The sequence below is a fragment of the Mytilus trossulus genome, chromosome 2 (assembly GCF_036588685.1).
Source record: "Mytilus trossulus isolate FHL-02 chromosome 2, PNRI_Mtr1.1.1.hap1, whole genome shotgun sequence".
In the NCBI taxonomy this organism is placed as follows: domain Eukaryota; kingdom Metazoa; phylum Mollusca; class Bivalvia; order Mytilida; family Mytilidae; genus Mytilus; species Mytilus trossulus.
The window spans coordinates 37,096,300-37,115,934 of NC_086374.1; the positions used below are offsets into that span (position 1 = coordinate 37,096,300).

The following is a 19,635-nucleotide window of genomic DNA, read 5'->3' on the forward strand; positions in this document are numbered from 1 at the left end:
TATTTCAAAACCTAAAAATTGATATTTGTTAAATTAATTAACAAGTTTTCTTTAAATAGAAATAACAGTCTAACTATTGAATTGCAAATCTGTCTCTAAAATTTTTCAGATTTAGGCAAATAACTATAGACCGATTTTGTATTGTGATTGTACAATCCATGATGGCGGTCATTTACACGGAATTTAGATACTTTCCGACAAGTTTTGATTTTGATTATCACATGTACATACATTGCAAATGAAAGCTTTTTAAAATGGTGTATCTCATTTTGTTTTATATTAAATGCTTTTTGATAAATTTTATTTCAAAGTCGCGTATCGTTTCTTTTGTTGACTAGTATATATACCAAAATAATGCATTAAAAAACTGTATTCAAACCTGTAAGTACTTCAACACCATGCTCCCCTACAGCATCACTGGAAACAGCATGGGCTAATGTGCCTGAAACACCTGAAATAACGAGTAAACACATGAATTCATGAACCTTAAGAAATCTGACATACTAAAAATTGGCATTTTTGCTGCGAAATTTTCAATTTGCATTTATCCGTTTCAGATCCGTTTTATCCGTTATACGCCCGATAGCCTGAAGTCCGTTTCTCATTCGTTTTAACATCCGTTTTATCCGTTAATCGTCCGGTAGAGGTCCGTTGGTGAATTTATTTTCCAGACCTCAAACGCATGTATAACGGACACGTATAACGAATATAAAACGGAAACGAAACGGACGAGTACCGTACAAAACGGACGTTCAACGGGCATTTTATTCGTTGGACGTCCGTTCAAAGTTTTGAACATGCTAAAAAAAATTCCACCGGATAGAACGGACTAAGGTAGATAAAACGTACGCTTAAGGTGGTATGGGTGTCTTCCTCCATCTTGAATTGAAAAAAAAACAGAGAACCAAAGGTCCAGATTTTCTATCAAGTTAGCAAAATTTGATGCAGTTATTCAGATATTTTCTGCGAATTTTAATTTAAAAGAACCAATTTATCCTGTATAATCCATACAAAATGTGTCATTTTGTCACGCCCTGTAGCTTGGGAAAATGCGCGGTGACCTAGCATTTTTATTATATTTTTCAACATATATCAATAGATACTAGTACTAAATTTTGGCAAAGTATGCACAAAGTCTATCATTTTTATTTTAGACTCCCATACCACCTTAACGGACATGCAACGGATATGGACGGACTTCTAACGAATAACAACGGACGTCAAACGGACATAAACGGATTGAAAAAAATATCCGTTAGGCGTCCGTTCGAGCTATCCGGTATTAAAGGTGTGACCGAGGCTTTAATACAAATGGTGAATAACACAAACTAACCTATAGTAATATCTACAGCATCCGCTACTGCCTCCATAGGTTCTTCTCTCAGCTCTATATAAAAGAAATATAGTTCTGCTATACAATTGTAATGTGTAAATATTTAGGTATACAGCAAACCTTGAATCATGCCAATTCAGAAACAGCCAGTTAATAACACTTTATTATGTTTATTCGTAAATAAGTATTTTTCACCTTCATTCCGCACCATATTATACACTCAAGCCGTATAAACATTTTGAAAAAAGGTAGCGTATTCTATGGTACGTATTTAATACATTCATGGATTCTGAAATATTGTGAAGTTAGTACATTGTACAGGTTATTATTTACAGTCGTGACTCGTGTGATGTATATAAAATTGAAAATTTTGAAAGAAAAAAAAAATAATAAAATATCATTATGTTACTGTATGAACGTAATGTTAATATGTTTTAACGTGAAGTTACTACTATATATTCATAAAAACCACCGCGAAAACACAAATACATGTATTCACCCTTATTCTAATCAAAAACCGTTTAAGTAAATGTTTTAACTTTGAGTGGATGACATAATAAATCTCATACATTGTACAAACTTTGGATCAAAATACCAACCTAATGGTATAGCTTGAGCATCCGTGTCCTCGGTAATAATTTCATTTTCTAATCATGAAAAAATAAAATTACTAAAGCTTAGAATAAAATCAGTGATATTTTATTTCAGCACATGCATTTTAATCTTGATGATGAATTTCGATTGATTGAAGTATATAGATGTATTTAAAAATATTGTTCTTCTGAATCTAAAAATCATCCGATGGCCTGCTTGTTTTAAGTAGTTCAAGATGTTCGCAAAATACACCTTATTTACAAATATTATACAAGATTTACAGAATGTCAAACAGAAAGTTAACAGACATAAAGTCACGGACAAATAGTCACAGACAAAAAGTAACAAGACAAAAAGTGACAGTCAAAAAGTCAAAGTCAAACATTCACAGGACAAAAAGTCACAGGACAAAGTTTTCTCGTTTGAATTGTCTTTTCGGGGCCCTTTACAACTGACTATGCGGTGTGGGCTTTGCTCATTGTTGAAAGCCGTACGGTTTAAGTATTAAATTTTCAAAGAACATTTGTGTAAAAAAAAGGATTTCGAACAACAAAAGTTGTTCAATAAATATCAATAATGATTCAAAAATTGTTGTGAAAACAAAATTTTCAAAATAAACCCACAGTTGAATAATTTGAATTTAAAAAAAAATCATTTATCAATGCTCAAGAACAACTTCCTGCAATTAAAAGTGTAAACACATACCATTGGATGGTGTTGCAGATGAGGCAAGTGTAGTAGCTGGTATCACGTTCCTTAAAAAGATTATTAACATTCATGAATTTCATATAAACACAAGTGTCTAGTTTTATTGGCTTTTATTCAAGAAAACACAAAGGTATTGTCAATTATAGCAATTGATATTAACAAATATTTTGAACTCAGAAAACTATCAAAATAGTACAGATATATTAGTTTGTAACCCATTGAAAGTATTTGCCTGTTAGTATTGAATAAAATTAATATGCGGTTTTTTTACTTACTTGTGTATGGCAATGGTTTGACTGTGGTTTAAAATATCTTACAGTTGAGATCGTTATAGTCATATTTATATATAATTTATATCAACCGATTAATGTGACAATTATCAAAATCATTGTAATGAATTACTTTGCTCGTCATGGGAAAAGAACATCTTAAATTAAATTATATTATCTTATAAACGGTTTCTTTATAGTATTTGCATTAACGGAACTCACAATTAGTCGATACTGGAACAAAATAAGCTGGATAAAGTTTGATCACCTTGCTATTACTTTCGATGAATGCTTCATATTCCTAGCACTTGTTATGGTATTTTCAAGGAGCATTTGAAAATGTAAACCCTAAATGATTCGCTAAACTCATTTATGTTGTTATTTAAAATCTTTTGTTTCAACACTAAAATCAGCTAAGACAATTTAAGTTTAGGAAAATCTAAAATTCAAAATTAATTTCTAGTTTTTCATTAAAAACTACGATATTCGTGGTTTCATAATATCAAATGTGCGTCTACATGTTATAAGAGTAAGGGTAATACATACACAAATTTGATGGAGTCTTTCTGGCTTATGATTTGCCTAAGAGTAGACAAACCATAAGAATTGGGGTCTTTAAAAATCACACCATCAGGCAGACCCTCCATTCTATATAAGTTGTTTTTAATTATATTCCCATAGGGTACTGCCTGATTCTTCAAACTGGCAGATGCTGTAAAGATATATGTTATCATATAAATCTGCAAATAGGAGCAACTAGCCAATTCTTATTATAAATTGCCACAATCACAATTCTAAAGATTGAAATACTACACGTACGTCGACAAAGTTACAAGAAAATATATTTTTTCAAACTTGTTAACCAGTATTTAATTTGCATCACTCAGCAATAACTTTAACATTCAATTGATCCATATGTCTGTAGCGTTTTGTAAATCTTGCACATATTGTAGTTTGCCTGCAGCTTCTATCTTTATTAGTCTTCCATAAACAAAAGCTGTCTGTTCAGCCTAAAGCATTTCCCCTTATCAGTTAGTGGCAATCATTCCAAAAACGAACTATCGAATCGTTTCTCATTAATCAACATGTTTGCTGGCCATCCAACGATATACGCGGTAGTTTTAGCATTTAATAGACACTTTAAAACGGATATCTACTGTTTTAGTTTAACAACCTTATATATAATTGTGATAAAAAAAGTACTAATAACTAATTGCATGTTTGATTTGAACAAGTTAATTGACACTTTCGCAAAAACAAATATTTCACGTGTTCGAAAAAATATATAAAAAAAGGTTCATACACTGTGTTTACTTTAGGGAAGACAAAAACGCCAATCCGATATTAAAGTGTAGCTTTTACACATTAATTTCTTTAATTGCTCTAAGGTAAACTGGTAAATGAAACCCTTTTTAAAATCATTTAGAAAATTAAGATATTTTTATTTTAAGTTTGCATGTTTCTTTTATTTCGTTTTTCGTTGACAGATTCTAATATACTTACCCCAACAGGAATTGAATATTTTTCTAACGTTTTCAGTTAGCTCTCTTTTTGTGTCTTTGTGAGTCCTATCATCTCCAACATACACAATGTGTCCTTAAAAATATAGTGAAACAAATATTTGTTAACAGTTTTGGAAAAACTTTCCTTCGGTTTTTTTTCATTTATTGTTGCATATTACCAAATGTGAGTTATTGCAGTTTATTAATGTGCAATGAGTGACTTGATGGGGTCCTATATTAAAGCACGAATAGCTTATTCATCTGGAACATAAAGTCACCTCCTAATTTGGACGTGATTCAAATTTTTCACCTTTTTCAATTCTGAAAAGAATTATATTTCTGCTTAATCTTATTCTTTATGATGCTGTCATGTAAAATGTCTCAAACATGCACCATTATAATTAAGTGCATTTTCTGCTGTTTGGTTACTAGAAACTATAAGTTAATGTGCTTAGACTGTATTTTGCAAGGTTGGTGAATTACAAGTACGTTGCTTGATAATTTTAATTGTCCAGTCAACCATTGAAAAAATGTGGTATATAATATTATAATATTCAACTCATCATTACTAACTGAATACAGATTCTCGGAATCCCTTTTGGAATTGCATGCCTTTCACAAATTCCAGGCCTCTTGGTGTCCCAAACAGATGTGATGGCTCGTTCTCCTTTGCAGCTATAGCGGCAATCTCGTACCCTAGAGATTGCAATACAGCACACTGAAATATAAATATATAATTCAATATACATTATAGTTACCATTGGACTTCAAATAAAATTTAGGTCAAGGTGCAGTATAATTTGAAAGAAAATGATTTCGTGTAGTTACATACAATTTTAATGATGTAATATGAAAATAGGATCAGTCACTGCGTTTTTGTGGTTGAAAGTTCATTAATGAAAGGAGTGGGGCAATATGGGGTCCGTTAACATGTTAACAACACCTCGATTTTGGTAATTACAGTTTACAAAAAATGCAAAAATGCTCATTACAGTTAACAAAGTGGGTTGAAAACAGTTTACCGCTTAAATTGATCCCCTACAAAGTCAGGCACCATATGGGTTTATTATATCAATCAAACGGATGTTTTGTACTGTACATGTCTCAACAATTATGATAGAAAAATTACACAGATTTCAAAATTAACAAAAAAATGTTTTTTTGATTTTTTGTTCGAAAATTTTATGTGCTTTCGATATATATTTTTTTTTCTTTGTTTTAAGGTACTTCAGAATATGTAGATAATATTGTTTTTATTAAATTTGTCAACTTATGCAGAAATAAACCAACCGAATTTGTTATGGTGTTTAAATGCACTTCGGCAATCTCCTCTGCTGTCCTCCCCTTCAATGGGTCATCCCTTATTTCTTTTGCCTTAATGCGGAATTCCATCTTTTCTTCCTCTGATGTTCTTCCCCACTTCTCCCCTAATGACCTCAGGTGTTCCTCTTTGGGTGTATCACCTAATAACGAGGATTGAAATTTTATTGGTAAAATGATATACATAGATGTGAAGTCATCTTAAAACGAACAAGTGAGTTTCAATACAAGTATAACATTTGATATTTTTGTCTTTTGCATTATTGTTGAAGACCACACGATAATCTATATGCTTACATCCACGTCATTGGGATTCGGAATGCCACAGTTCACAATTTTGTATTAGCGCTTACGAAGTTTACATGTGTGTTATGAAGTAGACTGTTTATAGTTTTTGATAAATGTTGTGTAGACGCGTTAGCGGGGACAGTAAACTGATATTTGCGACCATCAAATCCCCAATTGATGCCGTCGGAGCTTAAAATACAAAATACGTAAAAAAAAATTCAGGCATATGCCGTCTGCACTTTCGCATACGTCCCATAGCATCAATTGTCAATTGATGCCGTGTAAATAAGTGACGTTATCCAATAAAAATTATCATTACAAATGTTGTTGCATTAGAAAAGACTGATATTTCTTATATAATATACATATATGTGTGACAGTACTGTACACAATAGATACAATACATGTTTGAAAAAAAAATGATAGTATTTGATATTTAGTTCTGATAAGCTTAAATAATAATCAAACATGACTTTACTATTTTTACTATTCGGTACATGCCTCGTTTGAACTGTTGTGAAAAGAGGGAGTAGGCAGTTGGGGCTTTTACTGTTTTTCTTTTTTTGGTAGGACGAACTCCCTGGCCACCACGCTTCTGTTTTGCTCTTCTGTTACCAATCCAGACCTGGAGGAAAATACTTGAAACATTATGTTACAAAAATGTAATATATAATGTTTTCACCAGTTGTGAACAATAAATAAACATTTAAGGTAGATAGGGTGACCTTTTCCATTTTGGATTTTGAAATACCAGAAAACAAGGTCTAGATTTTTGATAAAATGTGCAAATTTTTAGATTAGTAGGTAATTCATGTGTAAGATATTTCATTATGCTATAGAAAATACCATGTTTTATCATTTTATGATTGTATTTTACCAAAAAAAACAAATACTTTTGTTTGATTCATTGTTTCCCAACTTTGCCAAATAAGGAGAGACAATCCAAATGCAAGGGCAGATAATTCAGATAGTGTTACTTTTACAATAGAATGTGTTAGGAATTTACAAATTTTACTATGTAGCAAGAAACGAGTCTGGTGACCCCCTTTTTTCTTCTTATCTGAAAGAAGAATATCTGAGCCATCTTCTCATACTTTATCTCAAAATTCTATTGTGTAGTTTTCGTTTTATGACCGAAAATTGGGTTTTCCATGAATAATCTATACAAAATTTGACAATTTTGCACAACGCGTAGTGTGAAAATAAGTCCGGTGACCCATTCTTTTTATTAATGTTCTTAAACAAGTAGGATATAAACTACATGTTGGCAAATTATTAAGAAATTCAATGGTTTATAATTTAGACACCCCCATCTACCTTAAAACGTTTCCATTATTGCTGAACACTTAAAAATGTACAGGATATTGATGGTATGATATGATTAATTGGTTCATTGATTGATGTTTTACACCACTATCAGTGATATTGGCTATTCTTGGCGGTGCCATGCACATGTGGTGCATGCTCTGCATACCCGTCTAGGGTACTTGAGATCAACATCAGTTTGTTTAAGTTTTTTGATTGTTTCTTTTTTGGGGGGAGGGAGGCAGTCTTCATTTTTCTGTGTTGTGTTTTGTGTACTTTGACTTTTTCTGCTGGTCTGTTGCTTTGATAGCCAACGTTTATTTTCTAATTTTTCTTATGCATTTTTTTTGGGGTACTATCTTTCGCTTATTTTTATATCACTCTTATTCAAACATGAATGCAGCATGTCATTGCTATTTATTAACAAAATAAATGACTTTCTTTATACTTCTATAGTCCCCCCAAATAAATTTTGTAACTCTTACTTCCTACTTTGGGCAAAAGCTAAGTAACTAGCATACCTCAATTCTCTCCCTGCTAATTGATGTTTCATTACTCAAAACATCAATTTCTGCAGCATGGTCTTTACTTGTTGAAGTAAGGCCTTTCTGCCATGCATCTTCGAGCTTTTCTATCTGTATTTTTGAAAAGTCTTGTCTTGTTCTAGTTGACCCCTAGATTAAAAAATTTTGAACGAATTTTCAAAACAAAATGAATGCAAGGTTTCATATATGTATCTGATATAGACATTTGAGGTGAAATTTCATTTTTTTTTTTAATTTTTGAACGAAAACCGGAATGATGTTCATTATTTATGACTTACAATGGACATCTGTATGAATCTAGATGAAAAACAGCAATAAACTCTGTTCCTTTTTAGTGTGTTGATTTTTTTCTTGTGCATTAACTGATATTTTGTCATGTATGGATACCCTATAAGCTATATCATTTGTTTGTCTGTATTCTGTTTTCAAATTCGAGTACATGCGGTACGGATCGCGATGACATGGTCAATTTTAAAAACGGTATAAATGCAATTTTTGGTATAAGAGGTAAAGGTCATTAGATTATTAACAATTCGAAAACCCTTTACATAGATAATAATAGCTAACTGACTTGACATATAAACAATATTATAATAAGGCTTAGAAACGGGAAAATGCAAGTGAATGCACTATTATCATTCGGTGTCTTTATACTGCAATCTAAAAATACATTTTCAATTGTATGTAATTAATTGATTTAAATATTGGGAAACTTCTGCTTTTATAAAAATGCAGGCGGAGAAATATACAACACAATAAAATTTACATTACCTGTTAAAATCCGCAATTGATGGTGAATGAATTTGTTTGAGTAATGAACTAAAATATCAACAATAAGCAAAAAACGTAATGATTTATAGTTAGCAAGTTTACCAAAAGACATAGAAATATAGGGTCAACGCATTTTGGCTGCTAAAATAGTGCAGTATAAATAGTGATGTTTGCTTATTATAATGAAACAAACAGCTGCGCAAACAGCGCATGATACGCCCGACGTCTTGTGTGGAAGTTTTATGCAATAATCATAAATAGTTTCTGAGAAAGTTTTAAGCAATAACCATATATTGTTTTTGAGACACGGCGGGACATGTGAAACCCCTAACCCTGTTTTTTTTTTTTTTAACAAAAAAACTAAATATCACTAAAATAAAATTTTGAATCAAAACCAAAAAGTATATAGATCTTTACATTAATATAACTAAGAAGTGTGTAAAGTTTTAAGCAATAATCATAAATTGTTTTGAGATACGGCACAACATGTAAAAAAAAACTCCACCTTTTTTACAAAACACTCCATAACTGAAAAATGAAATTTTGAATCACAGATATCAAGATTAATATACTAAGAAGTGTTTAAAGCTTTAAGCCATAATCAAGAATCTTTTTTGAGATACGGTGCGACATGTGAAAAAAAACATGCCCCTGTTTTAGTAACAAAGTGACGTAACTCAAAAAGTTTTAATCTTATTTTCACCATAAAGTATACAGATCATTTGACCATCATAAGAAACAACTATGTTAAGTTTCATGAAATTTGGATAAGTTATTCTCATGTTACGGGAAGACATGTTTACGCCGGACAAACAGACGGACGAACGGACAGACAAGACGAACGGACACCGGACATTTGTATACCATAATACGTCCCGTCCCGTATAAAAATGAAACAACCCTCCTTTAAGAGTAGTCTAGTCCGACAGATAACCAATTATCTGTCTGTAGGACCAGAGACTACTTTGAAAGGAGGGCAGTACTATACCTTACCGAACAATGCCTTCACGGTTCAGCTAGCAAGTAAGCTAACCAAATATATTACATTAAGCTACATACTCATTGAAAGTCTCTAAAGCAATTCCGTCATATCGTTGAGATAAATTTGAAAAGGTGTGCTTCTTCAATTATCAATAAGTTATTTCATATACATGTACATTCATTGTGGTGCTTGTTTGGTTTGAATGTTATAATTAATGATATAAAACATTTTATAACAGCATGTGTTATAGATTTCTTTGCAAGTGCAAACTCTTTGATTTTGTTTTATGTATTTGTTTATGTATGTATTGTGAATTTGTGCAATGAATTGATATGTAAACCATATACAAATGCCGCAGTTGGATCGGCATGTTTGTGAATGAAAACATATTATCCAGGATATCAGAGGGAAATGATGGGAACACATTCAGACTTACACATATTCGCATAAAGAATGTGGCGAGTTTAACTTGTTTGGGCAGAGATGTGGCATAACAACATGACAACACCGTATTAATATCAGTTGGATGGTGGCATTGCACAAGGTCATTTTTTTTCTCTGGCGGTTTATGACGTCTTTAAACTAAATCCATTGAATGTAAGACGTGTACAGATTGATAGTTAAGTCTTAGATGCATGATTTTTTATTAGTTGTTAGTGGCTTTGAACTAGCTGTCAATTAACTGCGAATACTCACAGATCTGTTTCAAGTGTCTTTTTGATGTTAGGGTTTACATTTTTGTACAAGTACCCGGTCACGTTCACTTGTATGCTTGTCCATCTGATGAAATCATCCTTTTTTAAACTGATTTTTATAGTTTGTGCATATGTTGTACTGTTATACAACTATCTCGGGTTAGGGGAGGGCTGGGATATCGCTTACATGTTTAACCCGCCACATTATACATGTATGTTCGTGTCCCAAGTCAGGATCATGTAATTCAGTGGTTGTTGTTAGTATGTGTTACACATTTGGTTTTTGTTCATGTTTTCTTATATAAAAATAAAGCCGTAATAGTTTTCTCGTTTGAGTCTTTTCTGGGGCCTTCTATAGCAGACTATGTGGTAAAGGCTTTGCTCATTGTTGAAGGCAGTATGGTTACATAAAGTTGTTACTTTCTGTGTCATATTGGTCTCTAGTGGAGAGTTGTCTCATTGGAAATCATACCACGTCTTCTTTTTTATGTTCAATTGGGACTTATACATTAATGATCATTTTTTTTAAATTACATTTTAAGTCAATTAAAAGACTCAGATCGACGGCCCGTATCCCAAATCTACGTCCTATTTAAAGGTTTGTTCTCTTATCTACGTCCTATGGGAAGGTTTGTTCTCTTATCTAAGTCCTATGGAAAGGTATGTTTTTGTATCTACGTCCTATGTAAAGGTATGTTCTCTTATCTATGTTATATGTAAAGTTATGTTCTGCATGTTCTCTAATCTACGTCATATGTAAAAATATGTTCTCTAATCTACGTCCTATGAAAAGGTATGTTCTCTTATCTACGTCCTATGTAAAGGCATGTTCTCTAATCTACGTCCTATGTAAAGGTATGTTCTCTTATCTACGTCCTATGTAAAGGTATGTTCTCTAATCTACGTCCTATGTAAAGGTATGTTCTCTAATCTACGTCTTATGTAAAGGCATGTTCTCTAATCTACGTCCTATGTAAAGGTATGTTCTCTTATCTACGTCCTATGTAAAGGTATGTTCTCTAATCTACGTCCTATGTAAAGGCATGTTCTCTAATCTACGTCCTATGTAAAGATATGTTCTCTAATCTACGGTCATGTAAAGATATGTTCTCTAATCTACGTCCTATGTAAAAATATATTCTCTAATCTACGCCCTATGTAAAGGTATGTTCTCTAATCTACGTCCTATGTAAAGGCATGTTCTCTAATCTACGTCCTATGTAAAGGTATGTTCTCTAATCTACGTCCTATGAAAAGGTATGTTCTCTTATCTACGTCCTATGTAAAGGCATGTTCTCTAATCTACGTCCTATGTAAAGGTATGTTCTCTAATCTACGTCCTATGTAAAGGCATGTTCTCTAATCTACGTCCTATGTAAAGGTATGTTCTCTTATCTACGTCCTATGTAAAGGTATGTTCTCTAATCTACGTCCTATGTAAAGGCATGTTCTCTAATCTACGTCCTATGTAAAGATATGTTCTCTAATCTACGTTCATGTAAAGATATGTTCTCTAATCTACGTCCTATGTAAAAATATGTTCTCTAATCTACGCCCTATGTAAAGGTATGTTCTCTAATCTACGTCCTATGTAAAGGCATGTTCTCTAATCTACGTGCTATGTAAAGGTATGTTCTCAAATCTACGTCCTATGTAAAGGTATGTTCTCTCATATACGTACTATATTAAAAGAATGTTCTCAAATCAATGTCCAACATTTGTGCTGGCTTCTGTTCAATATATATATAATCAAAAGACATCTAGGTGCAATAAACAGTCTTTCATGCAGGCTGCTTCTAATATGAATTGGAGTAAACCCATTTTCGATCATTTGAGATTACTGTTTTAGATTCATGTATATTTTTGTGTTTTTAATTTATTATTTGACTTTTTTCTTACGATATTTTTTGTGCTACTTCAAAATATGCCCATTCAGATTGGTATTTTTCAGCAGCCATAGAAGTAAGGCAGCAACCATTTGATTTTCTGGGGGGGGGGGGGGGGGGCTATGGTTTTTTTTTCTGTGCAAACTTTTTTTTTCGCCTTTGGCGAGGAACAATCTATTTTTTTAGCGACAAACAGAAAACAATTTTTTTCTTTCAATTTTAACATTACATATAGTGGCAGCTGAGGATGAAACAAACAATTTTTTTTTCTCAGGGTCCAAAAAAAATATTTTTTTCACTAAAACCTGGAAACAAACTTTTTTTTCCAAAAAAAAACATAGCCCCCCCCCTGAAAATCAAATGGTTGCTGCCTAAGAGGATGTGGGATGTGGTATGAGTGCCAATGAGACAACCTTCCTTCCAATCAAGGAGGTTAATATATATCTAATATAGCCTCCTTGGTCCAAATTAAAAATTCAGCAATTTTGCCATTTATAAAGGGGGATAACAGTTTAAGAACCTTTAAAGTGGCACCACCAAATTCAAACTTGATCTGTGAATTAAAAAAAATATATATGTACAGCCATTTGACTTTATACAGTAGATCTTATAAATAAAGGCAACAGTAGTATACCGCTGTTTGAAACTCGTAAATCGATGGACAAAGAAACCCAAATGTAACATCAAAACCAAATACATGAATTTGGGATAAAAATGTACCTTGACACGTCTTTAGTAATGTGAATTCACTCTCAAATATAAGAGAAAATAAACGACACAACATTAAAATGAAACACACACAGAAACAAACTATAATATAACAACGGCCATAATCCTGACTTGGTACAGGAAATTTAAAAAAAAAATTTAATGTGTCTGATTAAAGTTTCTATATTGATATTAGAGTTCTGAAAATATTCTGTAAATGGTAAAAAAATAATTTAAGGGCAATAACTCCTATAGGAAAATGTTTGACAGTTGTTACTTCAATGGGCACTGTTAACATTTCTATATTCACAGCGGTTGGCCTTCAATATCATGTTGAATTGCATACAAGATGGCAGGGTAATTTAATACATTTTTCAAAAAAATCATTCATTTAATTGGATTTAAAGGTGAACATGAATGGACATGTACAATCTACCAAATTCATGGCTAAAACAATAAAAATGTTAAAGGAAACCAGAAAATATTCTAACTGGTCATTTATAATCTATATATGACAGTAAAGGATAACATTTATACAAGTCATTCTTTTTTATTGATAATGTAAGTAATATATCAATGTATTTAGGCAAATGTGAATGATTTTTATTTTGATTTCATGGTATTGTCTCCCCTTAATTTTCTCAAAAAAATTACTTATATATATATGGATATGTATATCACTGACTCAGACGTACTTATGGATATGTATATATATATATCATGTTTATATTCATTATATATACAGGTTAATTTTTATTAACAAGCCCTTAAACTTGTTAAATGATCTAGTTGTGTGTGTTTTTGGGGGTCAAAACATTCCTTAAAAGATTTTTTCTGGTTAGCTAAATAAATTTAATATCTAAATTAGATTGAGAGTCAAAACTACCCAGAGAAATTGTTACAGCATTGAAAATACTGCATTAAGCTTGCATCCTTTAATTGATCAGTTTTCCATGATGACAGACAAATAATTATATTGAATAGGAATAACAACTGTTAATGACAAACACTCTATTAAGGCAACATAGTCTGCCAAGAAAATTTCAACTAATTCAAAAATAAAAAAACATAAAACTTTTTAACTTATATACATACAAGCAAACAGGTTTAACCCCGCCACATTATTTATGTTTGTGCCTGTCCCAAGTCAGGAGCCTATAATTCAGTGGTTGTCGTTTGTTTATGTGTTACATATTTGCCTTCATTCATTTTTTTTACTTAAATAAGGCCGTTAGTTTTCTCGTTGTTTTACATTGTCTTACAATGTCTTATCGGGGCCTTTTATAGCTGACTATGCGGTATGGGCTTTGCTCATTGTTGAAGGCTGTACGGTGACCTATAGTTGTTAATATTTGTGTCATTTTGGTCTTTTGTGGACAGTTGTCTCATTGGCAATCATACCACATCTTCTTTTTTATAAAAATGCTACAATACTAAAATGTTAAGAGAAAATATACTAACTTGATCTACAAATATTTAACTAGTCATGGTGTAAACTTTATAACAAATATCCATTCAATATCTTCAAGCATAAAGAAAAAAGTGCGGAAATCTGATTATCTGAGAGAATGTTTTAAGTCAATGGAACATAAATTTACACGAAATCATCAAACAGAAATAAAATTTTAAACCTGATTTGTTACGTTTGTCTTAGTAAGACTTAATCCATTGAATATCTTCATTTATTTATTAAGTTCAAGGAACATAACTCTGCACAAAATCATCAGACCAGAACAAAATTTTAAATATAATTTGTAACTTGTCAGGATAAAACAATTCACCAAATATCAAATCAATATCTTCAAGCACAAAGAAAACTAAAGGCTCTAAAAAGCCTGTGTGGCTCACATTGGTCTATCATGTCTATGGGCAAATTAAATATTTTAAGTACATTCTCCAAAATTGTAGACCAGAATAGACAGTAATTTGTGCTCCCTTAATAGCTTGCTGTTTGGTGTGAGACAAGACTTCATATTGAACTATAATGGTTTATTTTTAATAATTGTGACTTGGATTGAGAGTTGTTTCGTTGGCACCCATACCACATCTTCTTATATCTCCCAATTAAAAAACTATCTATTTTGTTGATCTTGTATTGCTGATCTTTTAGTCTGTTAAGTTTTTTGGAATAATAAATCTTGCCAATGGGCCCCAGGTGAGCTAAAAAAAACTGTTGACAGTGGTCTTAAAGTTAAAGAGAAACAATTTACTTAATGAGTGCAAACCTAACCCTTTCTATATCCCTCAAGGGAGCTGAACAGAGGGATATTTATTCTTCATTTAATTTACATTTATGATTTAAAGAGCTAAAACAATTCTATAACTATATACATATATCGCTACATTGAAGACCTGTTGGTGACCTTCTGCTGTTTTTTTTTATTTGGTCGGGTTGTTGTCTCTTTGACACATTCCCCATTTCCATTCTCAATTTTATATAAGAGAGAAAACTGAAAGTGAGTTTGAATTATGGCAAAAGATAAATCCAAAACTTGCTTTCAAGTCATCATCCTTAGGCCTTATTTAAAAATTAATCAACATCAGGAAAAGCATCATCATGATAAAGTATGAGTATAAAATCCTTAATTTTATATACATTAGTTGTTAATTGATTTTCTTTCTTCATCAACTCGAGCTACTTACAGCCGCGCATGGAAAACTTTTGACTCTTTCTGTACAGAAATAATGAACCATAGCCTTCAGCCACCACTTTCTGTAGCTACCATTTCATTGTTTATTGCCTACATGTTTAAAAAATCATATGCTCCTAGTACAATTTCAACATATCTATCCGCCATAGCCTATGTTCACAAAATGATGTCAATGCCTGACAACACTCAGTCGTTTTTAGTTGAGAAATTAGTTACAGGCACATATAGATTATCAAAAACATTTGATAGCCGTCTTCCAATCACAATTCCTATTTTAAACAAGTTGATACAAAGTATAACATTAGTCGTCAAATGTACATACGATCAAGTTTTGTTCAAAGCAATTTTCTTATTTGCTTTTTCAACTTTCTCTAGAGTTGGAGAATTGGTGACGTCAAAAAATGCCCCATATGATAATGTTCTGCTTTTGCACGATGTTTCATTGTCTTATATCCAGGGCAAAGCAGCAGAAGTTCAGGTTTGCTTCCGAAGATTTAAGCATAATGTTAGAGGAATGCCAAAGACCATTTCGTTTTCACATGGTACCGCAATGGAATCAGCCGTCGTTGCCATGGTTGAGTACCTTAAAGTGAGACCCTATTCCGTTCCCACAGAACCATTGTTTTGTTCTGTTGATGCCACTTCATTACATCGTCCAGTCTTTGACAGAATATTACACAAATGCTTAGCATCTTGTGGTCTGGATAGTTCGCGATACAAAGGACACAGTTTCCGCATAGGAGCAGCAACTGATGCTGCCGAGAGAGGCTTATCCGATTCACAAATACGATCTATGGGACGTTGGAAGTCTAACGCATTTCAAAAATACATAAAATCTCATTTAAATTGATAGGCAATTTTGGTACCTGCTTGGGCCGGTACAATTATTTTTATAGGAATATATACATATTTTTCAGCATCTTTACATTACTTGCTTGGGCTGGTAATTGGCAATCAATACGAATTTTATTTTTAAATAAATCTCCAGTTAGTGTGTCATCATGTAATATAACATATCATTTTAATGCAATAGCAAAAGTCAAAAGGTTTCAACGCATGAAGCTATGTATTCTAACAAAAACTTAACTGCTTGGGCCGTTAGGTTTTTTGTAATGCCTTTGCATGATATATTTATGCATACTTAACTTTAATGCAAACTTTATCATTAATATATAGATGTTTGTGTGTGGCTCTTATATCTATTTAATTCTTACAATGACTTTGTCTTTTAACATTACGGTACTTTCTTGGGCCGGTATTGTATTTATAGTTGTATGGTTAAATTAGAACTAATTATGATCAGGCTTTAAGATCAAAGCTTTATTTTCTGCCAAGTGCTTGGCCTTTGTGGGGTAGGAAAGACTTATTTTATTGGATCTTTCCTGGTGGCTTAGTTGACCCCTTTTCTAGGCCAGGCTACTGTATTATGTAATATGTTATGTAATATGTTATTATTGTTTTTATGTATTTTCATTCATTATTATCGTTTTGTACAGATGTATATATATTGTGTATTTTGATATGAAAGATTTTTTTACGAATAAGTAAAACTTTTGCAATTTACTCTCTAGTTTCTCCATTCATTTATAAATTGCCATTACGATACAAAAAAGATCTTTTCGTCGGTTTCTGACCCTTACATCTTATTAGATGATTTGTTACGGTTGTAGGAAGATAGCATAAATAAATATATATAACACCCGGCCACCGAAAACTTTATTATTGTAAAACCTAGTTGGCCGAGTGGTCTAGCATGACATACACAATGCAAGGCGAGGGCAGAACAAAAAAAATATGCTAAAGCAAAAATATGGATCAAACATTGTTTGGCTTATGTTTAAACGAATTATATATATACATTTATGTCTGTTACTGTTTATATAATTTTCAGATATATATATATATTAGTCTGAAAATTAAATAAACATGTAACAGACAAAAAATACATCATTCAAGGCAGCATGCAAATACATACTAAAACGACACTAAAAGGACATTTGCAGTAATACATAAGTTGTAACAATAGTTCCCGGTGTTCAAATCTAATTTTTTAACAAATAAACTAATCAAGGCAAAACAGTCTTGCAGACGGAATCAAACTTCTGCAATTAATCTTTATATGTTTTTAGAGGAGAGTTTCGATAAGGCAATTTGTTTTACCTGAAATCTTTTTTTATATTTTTAAGATCAAAAATATTTCAAGTTAATGCATTATGTGTGAGAACGTGTAACTGGGCGAATTCGGTCGACACGTACATTTTGAAACACAAATTTACATGTTTTGCCTAGTTATTGTTAAAGCTAAGATCATGATGATATTTTGTAATCTAAAGCTAGAAATAGGGACCAGTCCCATCGTCTATACTTCTTCAGTAAAACAGTTGAAAATAGGCCTACATTTGATACGATAAGCATTGTTAAGTAGTTTACAACAATGTTTTTAAATCATTTGAAAACGAGAAAGGTTAAATTTCTAAAACTTGACACGTATAAAATAAAAGCCTTGTAGAGTATAATGAGACTCTTTATTCTCCTAAAAGCTTTTTAAGTTTATATTTAAAAAAGATGATATCATCATTTGAAACTAATCAAAGGATCTATAGCCATGTCACAAAAAATAAACATAAATGTCGATTAAGTTACTGATTTGTAAACGATATAGCCAACATATAGTCCACAAACTTTTGTGTTCGCATTTTAAGCTATTACTGAGTTATTAATTTATTAATTGATGTTTGCATTACGCCACGTCGGTAGCAAAGACTATATTGCGGCGTATTTGTCTACACTTTGACTGGTTTTATTGGTGAATGATTACAAAATTCATTTTACTTTTATTGTTTCATTTATGTTTTGAATTGAAATAAAATTGTAAATATTTTTTTTGATTTGGTAACACTGACATGTTTTTTTCAGCATTTATTTTTTGAAAGAAAAACAGATTATCTACATATATAAAAATGTCTTAAAAATTAAAATTTCATATTTGGTAGATTTATTTTTGAGAACTTAATTTTACACCCGTAAAAAGTACTATGAAATATTACAGTTCTAATTCTAAATGTATACATGTATTAACATTAAAAATGATATGAAATACCTTCTGCTGATATCACTGTTAACAAAAGAAGATGAACAAAAAATGTAACACTCATGTCCACGCAGAGTGAATGTTATAAACCTTCCTTATCCACGTGTAATGTTCCATCAATTCTATCCAAAGAAAATCTCGGAAAAGGATTGAAAATCGTTAAAAGTATCTCTTTAACATGGAATTCTAACATGGAATTCTTCCAATCGGCGACAAACACAGTATATCATCATAATAATTGAATCAACAAGAGTATATGAACATGTCAATCATTAAGCTTTATCTGGTAGGCTTGAAATAATGGATTCATGGAAAAATGATACTTTGACTTTACTTAATATAAAACATATAATTTTAAACAGATAAACTAATAAAAAAAAGGAAAATGACAACCAATGTTGGTACTGTAGATAATTTACCGATTTTCAGTAATCCTCTCTAAAAGTGGCGTTTATGATATGTATGTAAAGGGTAAGATAATTAGTCAACTAGTTTGGCAATGTATTTTTTAGTTTAATGCAGCTATATGCACAGTTTGTAAACAGTTTAAAAGAAAAAAAAACGACATGGTTAAAACATACAAATAGTTAAACAATTACTAACCCAATCATATATCAATATTCTTGTAATAATAAGAAAATACATAAAACAACTCCATTTTGAACATAATTCCAAATATATTCTATTTTCAAAATCAGCCTGTGACAACACTTTTTGTGGCGTTGATAGATTCATGTGACGCATAGTTTATAATTACATTGTGGTGTACTGGTGCACTGTCGTAAACTAATGGAAATTGTCCGTTGTTATTCTGTGATTTACATATTGGAATGTGCTATTATATTATTAATGTAATGTTGTCATTCTAGCGGTGTTTTAAACATTGCCGTATAAGCGAGAAGTTCGGCTAGCCATAAACAAGGTTTAACCCACCATTTTATTCTTAAAATGTCCTGTTCAAAGTCAAGAATATTGCAGTTGTTATTA

General features: G+C 31.7%; 2 protein-coding genes across 2 annotated transcripts in view; both read right to left on the reverse strand.

Moving 5' to 3' along the window:
* The window catches only part of LOC134705750 (plasminogen-like), an 81,091-nt gene extending 62,321 nt beyond the window's left edge, over positions 1-18,770 (reverse strand). Inside the window, exon 1 of the mRNA XM_063564469.1 lies at positions 18,658-18,770. Coding sequence (XP_063420539.1) covers positions 18,658-18,712 — 55 coding nt within the window. The 5' untranslated portion in view covers positions 18,713-18,770. The remainder of the gene's footprint in view (positions 1-18,657) is intronic.
* Positions 360-8,517, reverse strand: LOC134708614 (uncharacterized). Its single transcript, XM_063569262.1, has 9 exons — positions 7,841-8,517; positions 6,516-6,639; positions 5,697-5,869; positions 4,980-5,124; positions 4,408-4,500; positions 3,451-3,616; positions 2,633-2,682; positions 1,334-1,387; positions 360-451 (listed from the first exon to the last, which is right to left on the reverse strand). Exons 3-9 carry the CDS (start codon positions 5,796-5,798, stop codon positions 360-362), a joined length of 702 nt encoding a protein of 233 aa, XP_063425332.1. The 5' UTR covers positions 5,799-5,869; positions 6,516-6,639; positions 7,841-8,517.
* Positions 18,771-19,635: the final 865 nt, after the last annotated feature.